This window comes from Balaenoptera borealis (genome assembly GCF_965194805.1).
Source record: "Balaenoptera borealis genome assembly, chromosome: 13".
Classification (NCBI taxonomy): Eukaryota; Metazoa; Chordata; class Mammalia; order Artiodactyla; family Balaenopteridae; genus Balaenoptera; species Balaenoptera borealis.
The window spans coordinates 23,929,238-23,942,640 of NC_138870.1; the positions used below are offsets into that span (position 1 = coordinate 23,929,238).

The 13,403-nt window shown below is 39.8% G+C and overlaps 2 protein-coding genes across 13 annotated transcripts in view; both read left to right on the forward strand.

Moving 5' to 3' along the window:
* Nucleotides 1-5,491, forward strand: part of PPFIBP1 (PPFIA binding protein 1) — a 176,112-nt gene extending 170,621 nt beyond the window's left edge. For all 12 annotated transcript variants that reach the window (XM_082352122.1, XM_082352113.1, XM_082352114.1 and 9 more), the window contains 5 exons: nt 353-478; nt 1,071-1,259; nt 2,522-2,701; nt 3,420-3,485; nt 3,627-5,491. In XM_082352122.1, coding sequence (XP_082208248.1) covers nt 353-478; nt 1,071-1,259; nt 2,522-2,701; nt 3,420-3,485; nt 3,627-3,713 — 648 coding nt within the window. In that variant the 3' untranslated portion in view covers nt 3,714-5,491. The remainder of the gene's footprint in view (nt 1-352; nt 479-1,070; nt 1,260-2,521; nt 2,702-3,419; nt 3,486-3,626) is intronic.
* Nucleotides 5,492-5,864: 373 nt separating this feature from the next.
* Nucleotides 5,865-8,158, forward strand: REP15 (RAB15 effector protein; the record flags this gene model as incomplete). The annotated part of the gene is given in 4 exon segments (XM_082351372.1): nt 5,865-5,910; nt 6,157-6,636; nt 6,639-6,846; nt 6,848-8,158. Coding segments are annotated over 4 exon segments (765 nt in total). The 3' UTR covers nt 6,879-8,158.
* Nucleotides 8,159-13,403: the final 5,245 nt, after the last annotated feature.

A 13,403-nucleotide genomic window follows, 5' to 3' on the forward strand; every position in this document is an offset into this window, starting at 1 on the left:
CTACCTGTATAACTGAAGCCAAGGATTGTGTTTTAGTTTTCCTTCCTCCTTTCTTGGGTGTATTTTATTTTCCTGCCTCCTTAAGCCCTAAAGTTAAGTATCACTGTAAAGGCTACCTTTCCTAAAGCACTGCTTTATTAGTGTGCAAGAAACTTAAAACTCTGGGACACAGATTCCTTAAAAGAGAATTCAAACTAGCAAACACCTTTTTACCTTTTTCTCTATCAACATTTACTGGGATGTCGAACAACTCCGCTCCAGGAGGCAGGCTCTTCAGAATGAGCATGCAGGTTTGATATTTGGAACCCCATAGTCAGTGACTGAAGCTCTGGGTGGTGGTTTGTTCCCACAGAATAGCATCACCCCATCAGAGGTTCAGCAGTGGACCAATCATCGCGTGATGGAGTGGCTACGCTCCGTGGACTTGGCGGAATATGCCCCCAATCTCAGAGGCAGTGGTGTCCATGGCGGGCTCATGGTAAAACTCTGTTTTCATTTAAAACCAACTTCTTATCGTTGTGTTTCCATTAGTCTAATGAGTAGGCTATTACCTGTTGCTTGTCATGATCCTAAAGTCATCTAACTGAACTCTCCTGCAACATTTCTAGTGACTCTTTACTTTCAGAGTATTCTGTCCCATATTTTTTATTTATATCCTATAACTCTAGATTGGATTTAAACCCATTTCTCTTTTATTATCCTCTTTCATGTTGGATAACATCTGGCCACTGGCTCTCATATGATCATGTTTTAAAATCCCTGCAAAGATACAGACTATATTTCTGCACGTTGATGTTGCGTAAGGAGTTGCCTCCCAAAGGTACCACTTCAGAGAGGCAGAAGCCCCGACTTTGTAATGCCTGGATGTCAGGACCAGCTCTACTTCTCACTAGCTTAGGCAAAACAAAGAAAAGATATTTAAATTGAAGATCAAAAGTCCATAGTCTATCTCACTGGGCTGTTGAGAGGGCCATTGGAGATAACTAAATGAAAGAGCTTTGCAGATTATAAAGCACAATGCAGACATGTATGATACCTGCTGTCTTAAAGAATCTTAATTTTTCCTGTAGGTTCTAGAACCTCGTTTTAATGTGGAAACAATGGCTCAGTTACTGAACATCCCACCAAGCAAGACCCTGCTGCGAAGACATTTGGCCACTCATTTCAACCTTCTGATCGGTGCTGAGGCCCAACACCAGAAACGGGGTGCCATGGAGTTACCAGATTATGTACTTCTAACAGCTACTGCCAAAGTGAAGGTTGGTTCAAGCTCCTACCATTTAATAGTTGCCTTTAGCAAAGGCTCAGTTTTGACTGTTACCTGGCTATCCCATTTTCTGAGGTTTACTAAGTTTTGTGGATGGGTTGAAGGTAAATGCATCTTTAAGAGTAATTAGGAAAATGCATTTTTGAAGGTTTCCTTCTGGGGGGGAATCTTTGCTCAAATCATTTATTTTATTAGAGTTAACAATATAAGGAACCTGATGTTGGCTTCTATAATTGATGCTTTGCCAATGCAGGAAGCCCATGACTTGGGCCCAGTATTGATTATAGTTATCCTATGGATAAATCAAGCATAAGAGGAGGATTTCTTCTCATACTTATCATTAACCAGCCTTGCAAGCTAGGAAAAGATAATTAAGAAATGATCCACAGTAGACCAGTAGAGAATCAGTATCTCCAGATTTACCTGGATTCATGGATCATACCAAATTCAGATCACTTTTTCTTCTTTAAATCACTCTTCCGTGAGCTCTTCTGAGTCCGTTATCTCAACTAACGGAATGTAGAGATAGGGTTTATTGGTTCCTCCACAAATGCGGCTCCTCCACAAACTTCTTTTTTTTTTAAACCACTTTTACCTACCTGACACTTCCTCTTTAGCTCCCTTTCTCCCTTAAAAGATGTACCAGATTTGAAACCTCTGAGAGATTCTGTTCTGTTTAAATTCTCAGCATCAGCCTGATCACCATCTCCTTAACATACAGTCTCAGGGACTATCCAGTGAAAAGATGGAGTTTCTCTTCTCTCACTGGAAATTCTCTCTCCAGTAGAGCGGGTTTCTTTTCAGCAGTTACCAGTCCTGTTGTGGAAGCATAACAGGCATACAGGATAATCATAGCCTTACCCAAAAAGAAAATACAGTAATGACCATTTTCTTTTGCTGATCTTAGATTAGAAAACCTTGCAAAATTGAATTCAGCCCTGAGAAATCTCATTGCATTAAGGTCTGTCTATCAAAACTAAGACTCTTGGCATATTTTGCTTTTCACAGTGACTACCCAGCTAGTTGGTATGAATAAGGAGGACAAGCTTAATCTTCTGAGAGTCATAATAAGGATCCTTTATCACATTTGGATGTCAATCATATGCCTAGGATGCCTTTGTTTTTCTTATACCCACTTAATCATCCAATTGCTTTTCTCTGTAGTGTGAATAATTAAATTATACATGTTATTGGTCCTTTGTCATATGAATTTTATCAAGTCCCTGGATGTTTTTGTTTGCTTTTCTTTTAAAGCCAAAGAAACTTACCTTCAGCAATTTTGGTAATCTGAGAAAGAAGAAACAGGAAGATGGGGAGGAATATATTTGTCCAATGGAATTGGGACAGGCCTCAGGAGGTACATCTAAGAAAGGATTTAAGCCTGGTTTGGACATGCACCTGTATGATGAGGACGACTTGGACCGGTTAGAGCAGGTAAACGTGACCCTATATACCTGTTTTAAAGTTCTTCCAGTATTGAAACACTACATGAAAACTTTGTGCACTGTGTCTACTAACCAAAGACATTTTCCTTAAATGCCTACAAATAAAGATAATAATAAGATAAAAGCGAGCACTTACAGATTGCTTACTACAGCCCAGGCACCACCCTAAGCACGTAACGTGTTAATGTTCAGGTTAATCCTAATACATGGGGAGTATTGTTATCCTCATTTTAGAGATAAGGAAACTGAGGCACAGAACGGTCAGGTAACTTACACAAGACAGAAGAGCTGGTAGAATCGCTGGGATTCCAGTCTGGCCGGCTGGTTTCAAAGCCTGTGCTCTTTACCTATGTTATACCCTCTCGGTATTAGGGAAATCTATGTATTAAAACAAGTCAGGAATGGACAGCTCATACTCCTTAGCCTTTTCAGTATGAGGGCATGCATCTGAATATTGCCTTCTAATTAACAGTCTGCTGGTGCCATTGTCAGCATCAGAGCATTAGGCTACATGTGCCAGTAAAGTGTTTCTTCTCATTTTTAACATCCAGTTGCATTAGTGGGAGGAGATGCAACAGAAGTGTTCTGTTGCTCCTATCCCGTTCAGTACCACTTGCACTATTTCTTCTTAGATTTGTGTTCATTTTGCTGTACTTTCCTTGAAATTATTGCGAACGAGTAGTCATGTCACGGTATGTTCATTGCAGATGGAAGACTCAGAAGGGACAGTGAGACAGATAGGTGCATTCTCTGAGGGCATCAACAATCTAACCGTAAGTTGTAAAACGAATTTCAAATGTTCTTCTAAAAATAAGTTTGACCATGACCCCAAAGGACTGCACGTGTAGTGGAGAGCGGGTGGTGCAGAGCTGGTGGCACTCGGTGTGTGTGACTCCCACCTCCTTGTCTTCCAGCACATGTTAAAGGAAGACGACATGTTTAGAGATTTTGCTGCCCGTTCCCCCAGCGCCAGCATCACCGATGAAGACTCAAATGTCTGACCGCAGCACCTGCATGAGCACGGGGAGCCCTTCATCTTTGTTCCACTTTATTTCTCAAACAGTCACAGTATCTACAATAGGCAACAGATTGTATATTGTACATCGTTCCCACTTCTCATTTAGAAGTGGAAATGGAAAGCAGGGAATAGGTGCCGATTCTAAAGTTGCCATGACAAATAAGACACTGGTGAATGAGAGTATAATTGTTTTTCCTCTATTTAATGTAAAGAAAAAAAATCTGTGATATATTATATTTAAAGTGTCGCATTTAATATGAGTATTTTGCCATAGTGTTTCCATCTACATTCACAGCGTGGAGGATTTGGGAAGCAGTAACCAGTGAGGGAATGATTTTTGACAGCACTGCAGCCCTTGAAGCAGGACGTTATATGCTTTCAAAATCAACATGTGGAATTTCTTTAAGCATTCAGTGTGCCCACTAAATGCCAGCCACACCTCCACTTGCCTCCACATATTGTCCCATTTTTATATATTTTTCTAAATATGTGTATATACTTAGTACATAGAAAATAGAACTTTTATTTTGTGACATAAGGAAGATGGTAAAAAGATCACATTAAAAAAAATACAGTGATCAAAATTTTCGTATACCAGCTGGTTCTTGGAGAGGTCATAAATGATCTTTCTTTCTCCAAAACTGAATTTAATGATGTTGATCATGCAGACTAAATTAGCATATATGAAATATCCCTTCTTTGATGATACATCACAAAATTGTTGAATAGCTTTTTAAGAATTTCAACCTTAATCTTGGATCCTCTTACCTCATAAGGGAGAATTTGAGGGACATTTAAATACTATTAACTTGAATGCATTCAGAAACTCCCCCAAATTTTGTAGAGATAATTTCTGAAGAAACAAACAAAACAAAACAAAGCCCTTTACAGTATTAAGCTTCTTATCTTCCTCTTTGCTAAATATATCATTACATCAAAATACTAACAGTCTTCCTAATGTTATTCATTGTACATTTCTCAGGCTATCAGTGAATGGGATTTTTTTTTAAAAGCTGAATACTTGTCTGAATATTTTGTCTCAGTCAGAGTTCAGTAACACAAAGGCTGCAAAATTAGTTTCATAATGGCTATATTGTGATGATAAAATGCAGTTCATGTTTTTCTGTAGCACAGGTCCCAGATATTCTTTATAAAGAAAATAAAAAGCTGCAACAAAAACTGTTATTATGTTTATTATTTTCTAGAGGCATTAGAAAAAATATTCTATTTTTTATTCAGTACTTCATCATTACTCATGATAGCCAATGGTGGTAGACAGGTTTTCACAAATTGGCATAGGGTGGGTAGTTCAGTATATGTCAGTGGACTTGCTTAATAAACTGTATTTGAATGTCAGTGGTATGATCTTTCAAGCTAACAAGTTACCAAGCTTTTCATCAAGGAACCTGTGATACTAAATTACTATTTATTCATAACTAAAATAGTTCAATGCTAATAATAATCTTTTGCTCCCTATCATTCATTATTTGGTAACTGATTTGGACTCTTATCGAATTTGTGTTTTGCTTTAACGTGAATATGTGTCACCATTTGAAAAACAATTTGTTATTCAAACCTGGCTAAAAATACCAGGAGACTGTTATAGATGCCAAGTATTCTTTATTCAGGACAATGTAACATCACTGATGATATGTGATATGGTTAAATTTTTTTGATGATATATATTTTATTTACAAAATATTATGCACTGCTGGTATTACCATATGAAAAGAAATAAAGTCAATTGATAATTGCCTCATATTTTTATCATCTGTTACTTTCTTTTCCTTTGCTTGTAATAACCAGTAGCCTTTATTTCTGCTATAGAGAATAGTAACACCAACTCTTAACAGTTCACAAACTCCCATAAATTTGTTTGAGTGGGATTTATAGCATGTATCAACACATAGAAATTTGAGGCCTTTGCTTGAGAAACTTCTGCATGAAAGGAAACACAGGCAGCTGAGCTGGGGGATGAGGAGTCATGGCAGAGGGATATCAGAAAAGCAAAGGGAAATGACTTGCCTACAGGTTTGGAGAAGTTAGTTGTAGAAGGAAGTGAGTTCTATATGTATGGTTCTTTAAAGAACTAAGTGCTATTTTTAAGTAAACTAAAATTTGGAAAAAAGGAAACATGTCTTGGAAGAGGTTACCAAATATTAAAAGTAGAGTGAATACAAGTAAAAGACAGATGGTTTTTTTGTGAAAGTTAATATCTCTAACTTCATAAACCAGCAGGAATCTGTATGACTACAACACACCCAGCTGGCAAACAGGAAGACCTACATGTTTGTTTAGCTGTGTGTATATATGCTTCCCTGAAGAGTTAGAAAACTGGGACCATGTTAGCAGATGTGACTTCGCTGCAAAACTCTTACTCTGAGAAAGGACAGTTCGCCTGTTTGATATGCGGAAGTAGTGCTGAGTGGGTGCAGGGAAAACGGGGCAAAAACCATCACAGCAGTTGGCTCTAAAGGACGGCAAAGAGGTTCTCGGCATCTGTGAGGTGGTCAGTGGAGCCATAGTCCGTGCAGCCCAGAAACTGAAGGAGTATCTTGGATTTGAAGACACGCTGAGCAATCTGTGCCCAGCTCCAAACACTCTCAATGAGATCTTCTTAATCCACTTCGTCACTTTCTGCCAAGAAAAAGGCGTTGACAACTGGCTTACTACCACCAAGATGACCAAGCACCAAGCCTTACTGTTCGGGGCGGACTGGATTTGGACCTTTTCGGGATCCGATAAGCAAATAAGGCTCCAGCTGGCAGTACAGACTCTACAGATGTCTTCTCTTCCTCCCGTGGAATCTGAGCCTTGTGACCCCTCCCATCCAGAATCCAGGGCGGAGGGGTCTTTCAGCAATAGAAGTAGGTTTGATAAGCTGGAAGAATTCTGTAACTTGATAGGAGAGATTGTCTGGGCCTGTTTATCATCTTTGGTGTGCCAGGAAAGCCTAAAGACATCAGAGGAGTTGTCCTGGACAGTATCAAATGTGAGACAGTGAGGGGCCATCTGCCGGGAGGGACGGCCGTGGCACGATTCATCCTGGAAACTGAAGATTGTGTCTCCATCAGGGAACTGCTTGGAAACTGTCTGAGTAAGAAAGACGGGCTGAAAGGTGGGCAAGGTTTATATTAGCATCCTCTGAACTGCCTATGTGAGATGAGACTGGCCTGTAAGATAAAAAGGAAAAAAATATTTTCATAAGCAAGTTCATCCTTTTGCATCATCCCCTCATGGGATTTCTTTTTTCTCCCCTCCCCCGACCCCACATTGAATGAAAACTATCACCTGGGTCAAAACATCTTAGTATCATGATTATGGACAGAAAAAAACATGCCTGTATTTCGGGGAAAATGTAACAATTTAGCTTAATCTTTTATTTATTTATTTTTGGCTGTGTTGGGTCTTCGTTTCTGTGCGAGGGCTTTCGTTTCTGTGCGAGGGCTTTCTCTAGTTGTGGCTAGCGGGGGCCACTCTTCATCGCGGTGCGCGGGCCTCTCACTATCGCGGCCTCTCGTTGCGGAGCACAGGCTCCAGACGCGCAGGCTCAGTAGTTGTGGCTCACGGGCCCAGTTGCTCCACAGCATGTGGGCTCTTCCCAGACCAGGGCTCGAACCCGTGTCCGCTGCATTGGCAGGCAGACTCTCAACCACTGTGCCACCAGGGAAGCCCTAATCTTTTATTTATTATTCAACAATTAAAGTGGGAAGAGAGGATAATAAAGTCACCCTTAAAGTTCGATTTGAAAACTGAATTGTGTGTTTGATAGAGTAAGTCTAGCATTTGAAAGTGTAAAGTGTGTTTTGACTTCTGTGGGTGGGAAGTGGGTAGGGCGAGGTGGCGCATCAGACTACAGAACAGGTTTAATTACATTTCCAAAACCGGTTTCGTTTCAGGACTCCTAAGCAAAACCTAGCTTGCCTCTCTTCCTCTCTACCCTGATCCCACCTCATCCCAAGCTGCTTCCTCTGCACAGAGAGGACCTTGATGGGATCCCTCTGGGACTCAAGTGTTAGCTTTACCTATGATTTAAACACAGTGACCCATTTAACTATCCCTCGTAATAATGATTAACATCTGTTCAGCATTTGCAGTAAGGAAAGTGTATTCACGTATAAAAAACATCTTTACTTAAAAGCCTGGGTGGGATTATAACAGCACTATAGGGAAGGAAACATAATTTTCCCTCTATGCTTCTAGAGGACGGAAGCAAAAACAAAAAACAAAAAATGCTTAAAAGTGTACATGGAAGATCAATTCATTCCACATGATTATTAAATGCCTATTACTTGGTAGGCCCTGGTCCATGCCCTGCCAATCAGCATTAAAAAGAACCAAGTCCCCACTCTCAGGGAGTTTTCCTCTTAATGGTGGAAGATAGACAATAAACAAATACATGCACATATATTTTAAATGCATATTTACACTCTCAGGGAGTTTTCCTCTTAATGGTGGAAGATAGACAATAAACAAATACATGCACATATATTTTAAATGCATATTTACACTCTCAGGGAGTTTTCCTCTTAATGGTGGAAGATAGACAATAAACAAATACATGCACATATATTTTAAATGCATATTTAAATAAATGTCAGGGGTGGTATAAAGGAAAATTAAGTATGGGTAAGGGGAGAGAGAGTGAAGGAGATGCTATTTTGTATGAGGTGGTTAAGGGAAGCCTCAGAGAGAAGGGGGGCAATTTACCAGCGATCTGAATGGAGAGAGAGAGCATTCACGCAGGTAACTGGGAAAGAGTGTTCTAGGCATAGGGAACTGCAGGTGCCAAGGGCCTGACATGGGAGTGGAGTTGATGTGTTTGAGGCATAGCAACGGAGGATGTGTGGATGGAGCAGAGTGACCCGGAAGGAGATTGTTAGGAGATGAGGTCAGAGAAGGAGCCAGCAAACAGGAGAAGCAGATCATATCTGTAAGGACTCTGGATTTTACTCTGAGTGATATGGGGACAGACATGCCTTGATCTGACTTACACACTAAAAACCTCACTTGATTGCTGAGTGGAGACTAGATTGCAGGGAGGAAAGAGTGGCAGAGCCTGGGGTGGGGGCAGCTAAGAAACTGTTATAATAATTCAGAGGAGAGAAAAGAGTAGCCTGGACCAAAGTGGCAGAGGAGGAGGGGTGAAGAGGTCAGATTAGGAGGAGTTGACGGTAAAGCTTACGTCATTTGCTAATGATTGGATGAAATATAATCACAATTAGAACGCTGATTTCCAAACTTCTTAAATTTGACATTCCTTCATTCCAGGAAACCAAAAGTTCAAGGAAAGCATTTTAGCTCTCTGTCTTCGATAAGCAGGGACAAATAGGTGCGAGAGACCTCTCTTCAAGTTGTTAAGCAAGAATTATTCTTACTTGGAATGCGCCTGGCAGGTTATAGTACTCAGTCAACTTATGTTTCCTTGTGTATAGTGACCCCTGTCTGCAGCAAAGCTGTGTAGCGTAAGCCATCGAGAAGGTGGTGTAACAGAGTAAGAAGAGTTTTCAACCTGGAATCAGATGTGGGTTTGAGTCCCAGTTCTCTTAAGAGCAGAGTCTAGTGGTTTAACTCTTCGTTCTCTTATATGTAAAATGTGAATGACTTCAACTAATTCAAAGGAGACAATGCCTGTAACAACATTTTCTATACTGAAGTGTAAGCCCACCAAAATTTTGAAAAGTCTAATACAAATTGTAGACATTCGTGTTATAAATAGGTGAAAGAGGGACTTCCCTGGTGGCGCAGTAGTTAAGAATCTGCCTGCCAATGCAGGGGACACGGGTTCGAGCCCTGGTCCAGGAAGATCCCACATGCCGTGGAGCAACTAAGCCCATGCGCTACAACTACTGAGCCTGCACTCTAGAGCCCGTGAGCCACAACTACTGAGCCCGCGTGCCACAACTACTGAAGCCCACGCACCTAGAGCCTGCGCTCTGCAACAGGAGAAGCCACCGCAATGAGAAGCCCGCGCACCGCAACGAAGAGTAGCCCCCGCTCGCCGCAACTAGAGAAAGCCCGCGCGCAGCAACGAAGACCCAACACAGCCAAAAATAAATAAATTTGTAAAAATAAATTAAAAAAAATAAATAGCTGGAAGATATAAGTCAAAGACTCACCATGTTTTCTTTTTGTTTTTGTTTTTTTGGCTGCGTTGGGTCTTCATTGCTGTGCACGGGCTTTCTGTAGTTGCGGGACTACTCTTCATTGTGCGGGCTTCTCATTGCCATGGCTTCTCTTGCAGAGCACCAGCTCTAGGCATGCGGGCTTCAGTAGTTGTGGCACACAGGCTCAGTAGTTGTGGCTCGCGGGCTCTAGAGCGCAGGCTTAGTGTTGTGGTGCATGGGCTTAGTTGCTCCGTGGCCTGTGGGATCTTCCCGGACCAGGGATCGAACCTGTGTCCCCTTAATTCGTAGGTGGATTCTTAACCACTGTGCCACCAGGGACCATGTTTTTTTAAATGAAAATAAAGTTGTGAAGCATTGGCTGATTTTAAAAATACTGTATTCTCTTTTTTTTAAATCTGCATTTTGATGTAAAAATTTAAGTACAGAAGTATAGAAAGTTAAGTCTTCAGGAGTCTCACCAACACCCCCATACCAGTTTACTGTTTACCCTTCAGGAATGTGTAGTGCATATTGAAAGTATTTTACACAAGTGGAATTATATCTACAAGTGTCTTGTAACCTGCATTTAAAAAAACTATATATTGTGGATAAATTTCCATGCTAATACATTTATATCCACTTCATCCTTTTTAAGGCTGACATCAGTGGTTCTCAGTCCTGCCTGCATATTAGATTGACTTGGGAAACTTAAAACAAAAGCAAAAAAACCCACCAAGTTTGCAAACACACCTAGACCAACTGACTAGCATCTCAGAGAGAGGCCTAGACAGTTTTTTTTAACCTCCTAATGTATTGATAATTCTAATGTTCAACTGGGATTAAGATGTAAGTGTCTAAGTAGTATGCTATGTGGGATTAAGATGTAAGTGTCTAAGTAGTATGCTATGTTGTATGTATACACCATAATGTATTTAATCTATACTGTTTTGATGGATATTTGAGTTGCATACCTGGATATTTGCATATTGTCAATTTACCATGCTTGTAATAGACATACTTTGTTCACTCACTTTTTTTTGTAAGTGCATATTTATTTATTTTCGAGTTAGTGTTTTCCAGTTTTATTGAGATATAATTGACATGCAGCACTGTATTAGTTTATACAGCATAATGATTTGACTTACATATATTATGAAATGATAACCACAATAAGTTTAGTTAACATCCATCATCTCATATAGATGCAAAAAAAAAGAAAAAAAATTTTCCATGTGATGAGAACCTTTAGGAGCTACTCTTTTAGCAACTTTCAAATATACCATCCAGCAGTGTTAACTATAGTCATCATGCTGTACATTACATCATTAGTACTTATTTATCTTATAACTGGAAGTTTGGTTCACTCACTTTTTATAAAGTTAGTTTTGATTAAAAATAGCTCTCTGACAAAGTCATTGGATTAATGCAGTTTTCAAATACAGTAAAAACCAATTATTAAAAATCTTAATATTTAAAATTGATCTACACAGAACTGACTACATAATTTGTGGGGCCCAGTGCAAACTGAAAATATGGAGCCCTGTGTTTAAAAACTATTAAAAATTTCAAGACAGGGACAGCAGAGCATTAAACCAAGCACAGGGCTCCTCTAAGTATAAGTCACAAGCCCATGAAACCAGCCTAGCTTCTACAGTATGTTGGGTTATTTGGTCACTAAGGCTAAAGAAAAGATTTCTATCATGATTGAGTGATTGCACCTCTAAGATCTTTTCTAATTGAAAAATTATGTTATTCTTACTAACTCCTATGTACATGACAGGACATGCTTTACTCTATACACTGCATGAAACAGATAGCATTATTGCCCGTTGATAGCATTACAGGTGAGTTTTTAACTTTCAATATAGAACGAACTTCATAGTACTTGATATCAGGGAAAACAATAAGTATTTTTCTGGCTCTCCTAATTCCAGTCATATCGATCTACTTTAGTCTTAGGGAGAGAGTAAAACGAAAGCATAAGCAGTTTGAATGAGGAACTAAGTCTCTTAACATCTTGCTCAGAAATTGAGAAGTCTCTGGGTATGAACTAATTCTATAAGGATTCATACTCATTTGTCCCTAAATTTCTATGGGATAGGCCTTGTACTTTATCCTACTAAAATTATACAAAATTGAGAGAAAAAGAGGCTGCTGCATTGACCCTGAGCTTAATTCCAATGGCCACCTTTATATTATGCCTTCTGAAACATTACTCACCTAATCACTGTGGTCCTCAAGAGGATAATATTGTTCCCATTTTCTCTGAAACTGAAGTTCAGAGAGGTTAGGTGGACTTGCCCAAGATCACAAAGAAACAGAGCCTGGATTCAAATCCCTCATCCATCTGATTTAAAGGCCATGTTTTTAATCTTAAAAATGGAGGACAGGGGATAATACCATGTGAAGATGGAGGTAGAGATTGGAGTGATGTGCCTACAAGCCAAAGAAAGCCAAAAACTGCCAGCAACCATCAGTAACCAGGAGAGAGGCATAAACAGATTCTCCCTCAAAACATCCAGAATGAACCATCCCTTGCCAACACCTGGATTTTGGACTTCTAGCTTCTAGAGCTGTGAGAGAATAAACTTCTGTTGTTTTAAGTTACCCGGTTTCTGGTACTTTGTTACAGCAGCCCTAGCAAACAAATACCTAATACACCATACTTCTGCTCTGAAGCAATAATGGGATAATAAGAGGTCAGAAAAGATGAGGATGGTGATTATTACAAATATTTGTCCTTATCATGCTGCATACTGATTGATGCCCATGGCACACTGGATGTTCACAGGTAGAATACCCTGGGACACCTGCACACCTCTGCTCTACTTGGTATGCTTACCAAGAGACAGTTGTGTTTGTTCCCAGTTGTTCTTGTTATCATACTTTTGTACTTTGAGTATTATACATACCGATTGAAAAGAAGAGAGGATAATTTTATTAAGAGTTGTATGTTAATCCATCCTATGGTAGAAAATAAGAGCGCTCATTAAAGGATAACCATTATTTTCTAGGTCCTGATGAGTTCTGCCGTTTTGTAATTCTAACCTGATCTACAAACAAGCTAACCAAATCATTGATAGCAGTTACAGCCTATGCGCACGGGGTGCTCAGTGTATGCTAGTATTGTACCCAGACGTTTGATTGATTAGGACCACACATCCTAAAGATGGTGAAGTCCAGGGAGATCAGCTCGGTGGTTTGTGACCACCTAGAGGGGTGGGATAGGGAGGGTGGGAGGGAGGGAGACGCAAGAGGGAAGAGATATGGGAACATATGTATATGTATAACTGATTCACTTTGTTATAAAGCAGAAACTAACACACCATTGTAAAGCAATTATACTCCAATAAAGATGTTAAAAAAAAAAAAAGATGGTGAAGTCAAGTTTTAAACTCAAGTACTAGTCTGGTTCAAGAGGCCATCCTTTTATTACTATCGGATACTGCTTCTCTCCTCAAAGCATATCACTTGCACTAGCTGAAGACTTCCTTTAATTCAAGAAAGTGCAGAAAAGCAGCAATTGCGAAGAAGGGGCTTAGGGTAGACTACCTGACTCTTGGGCC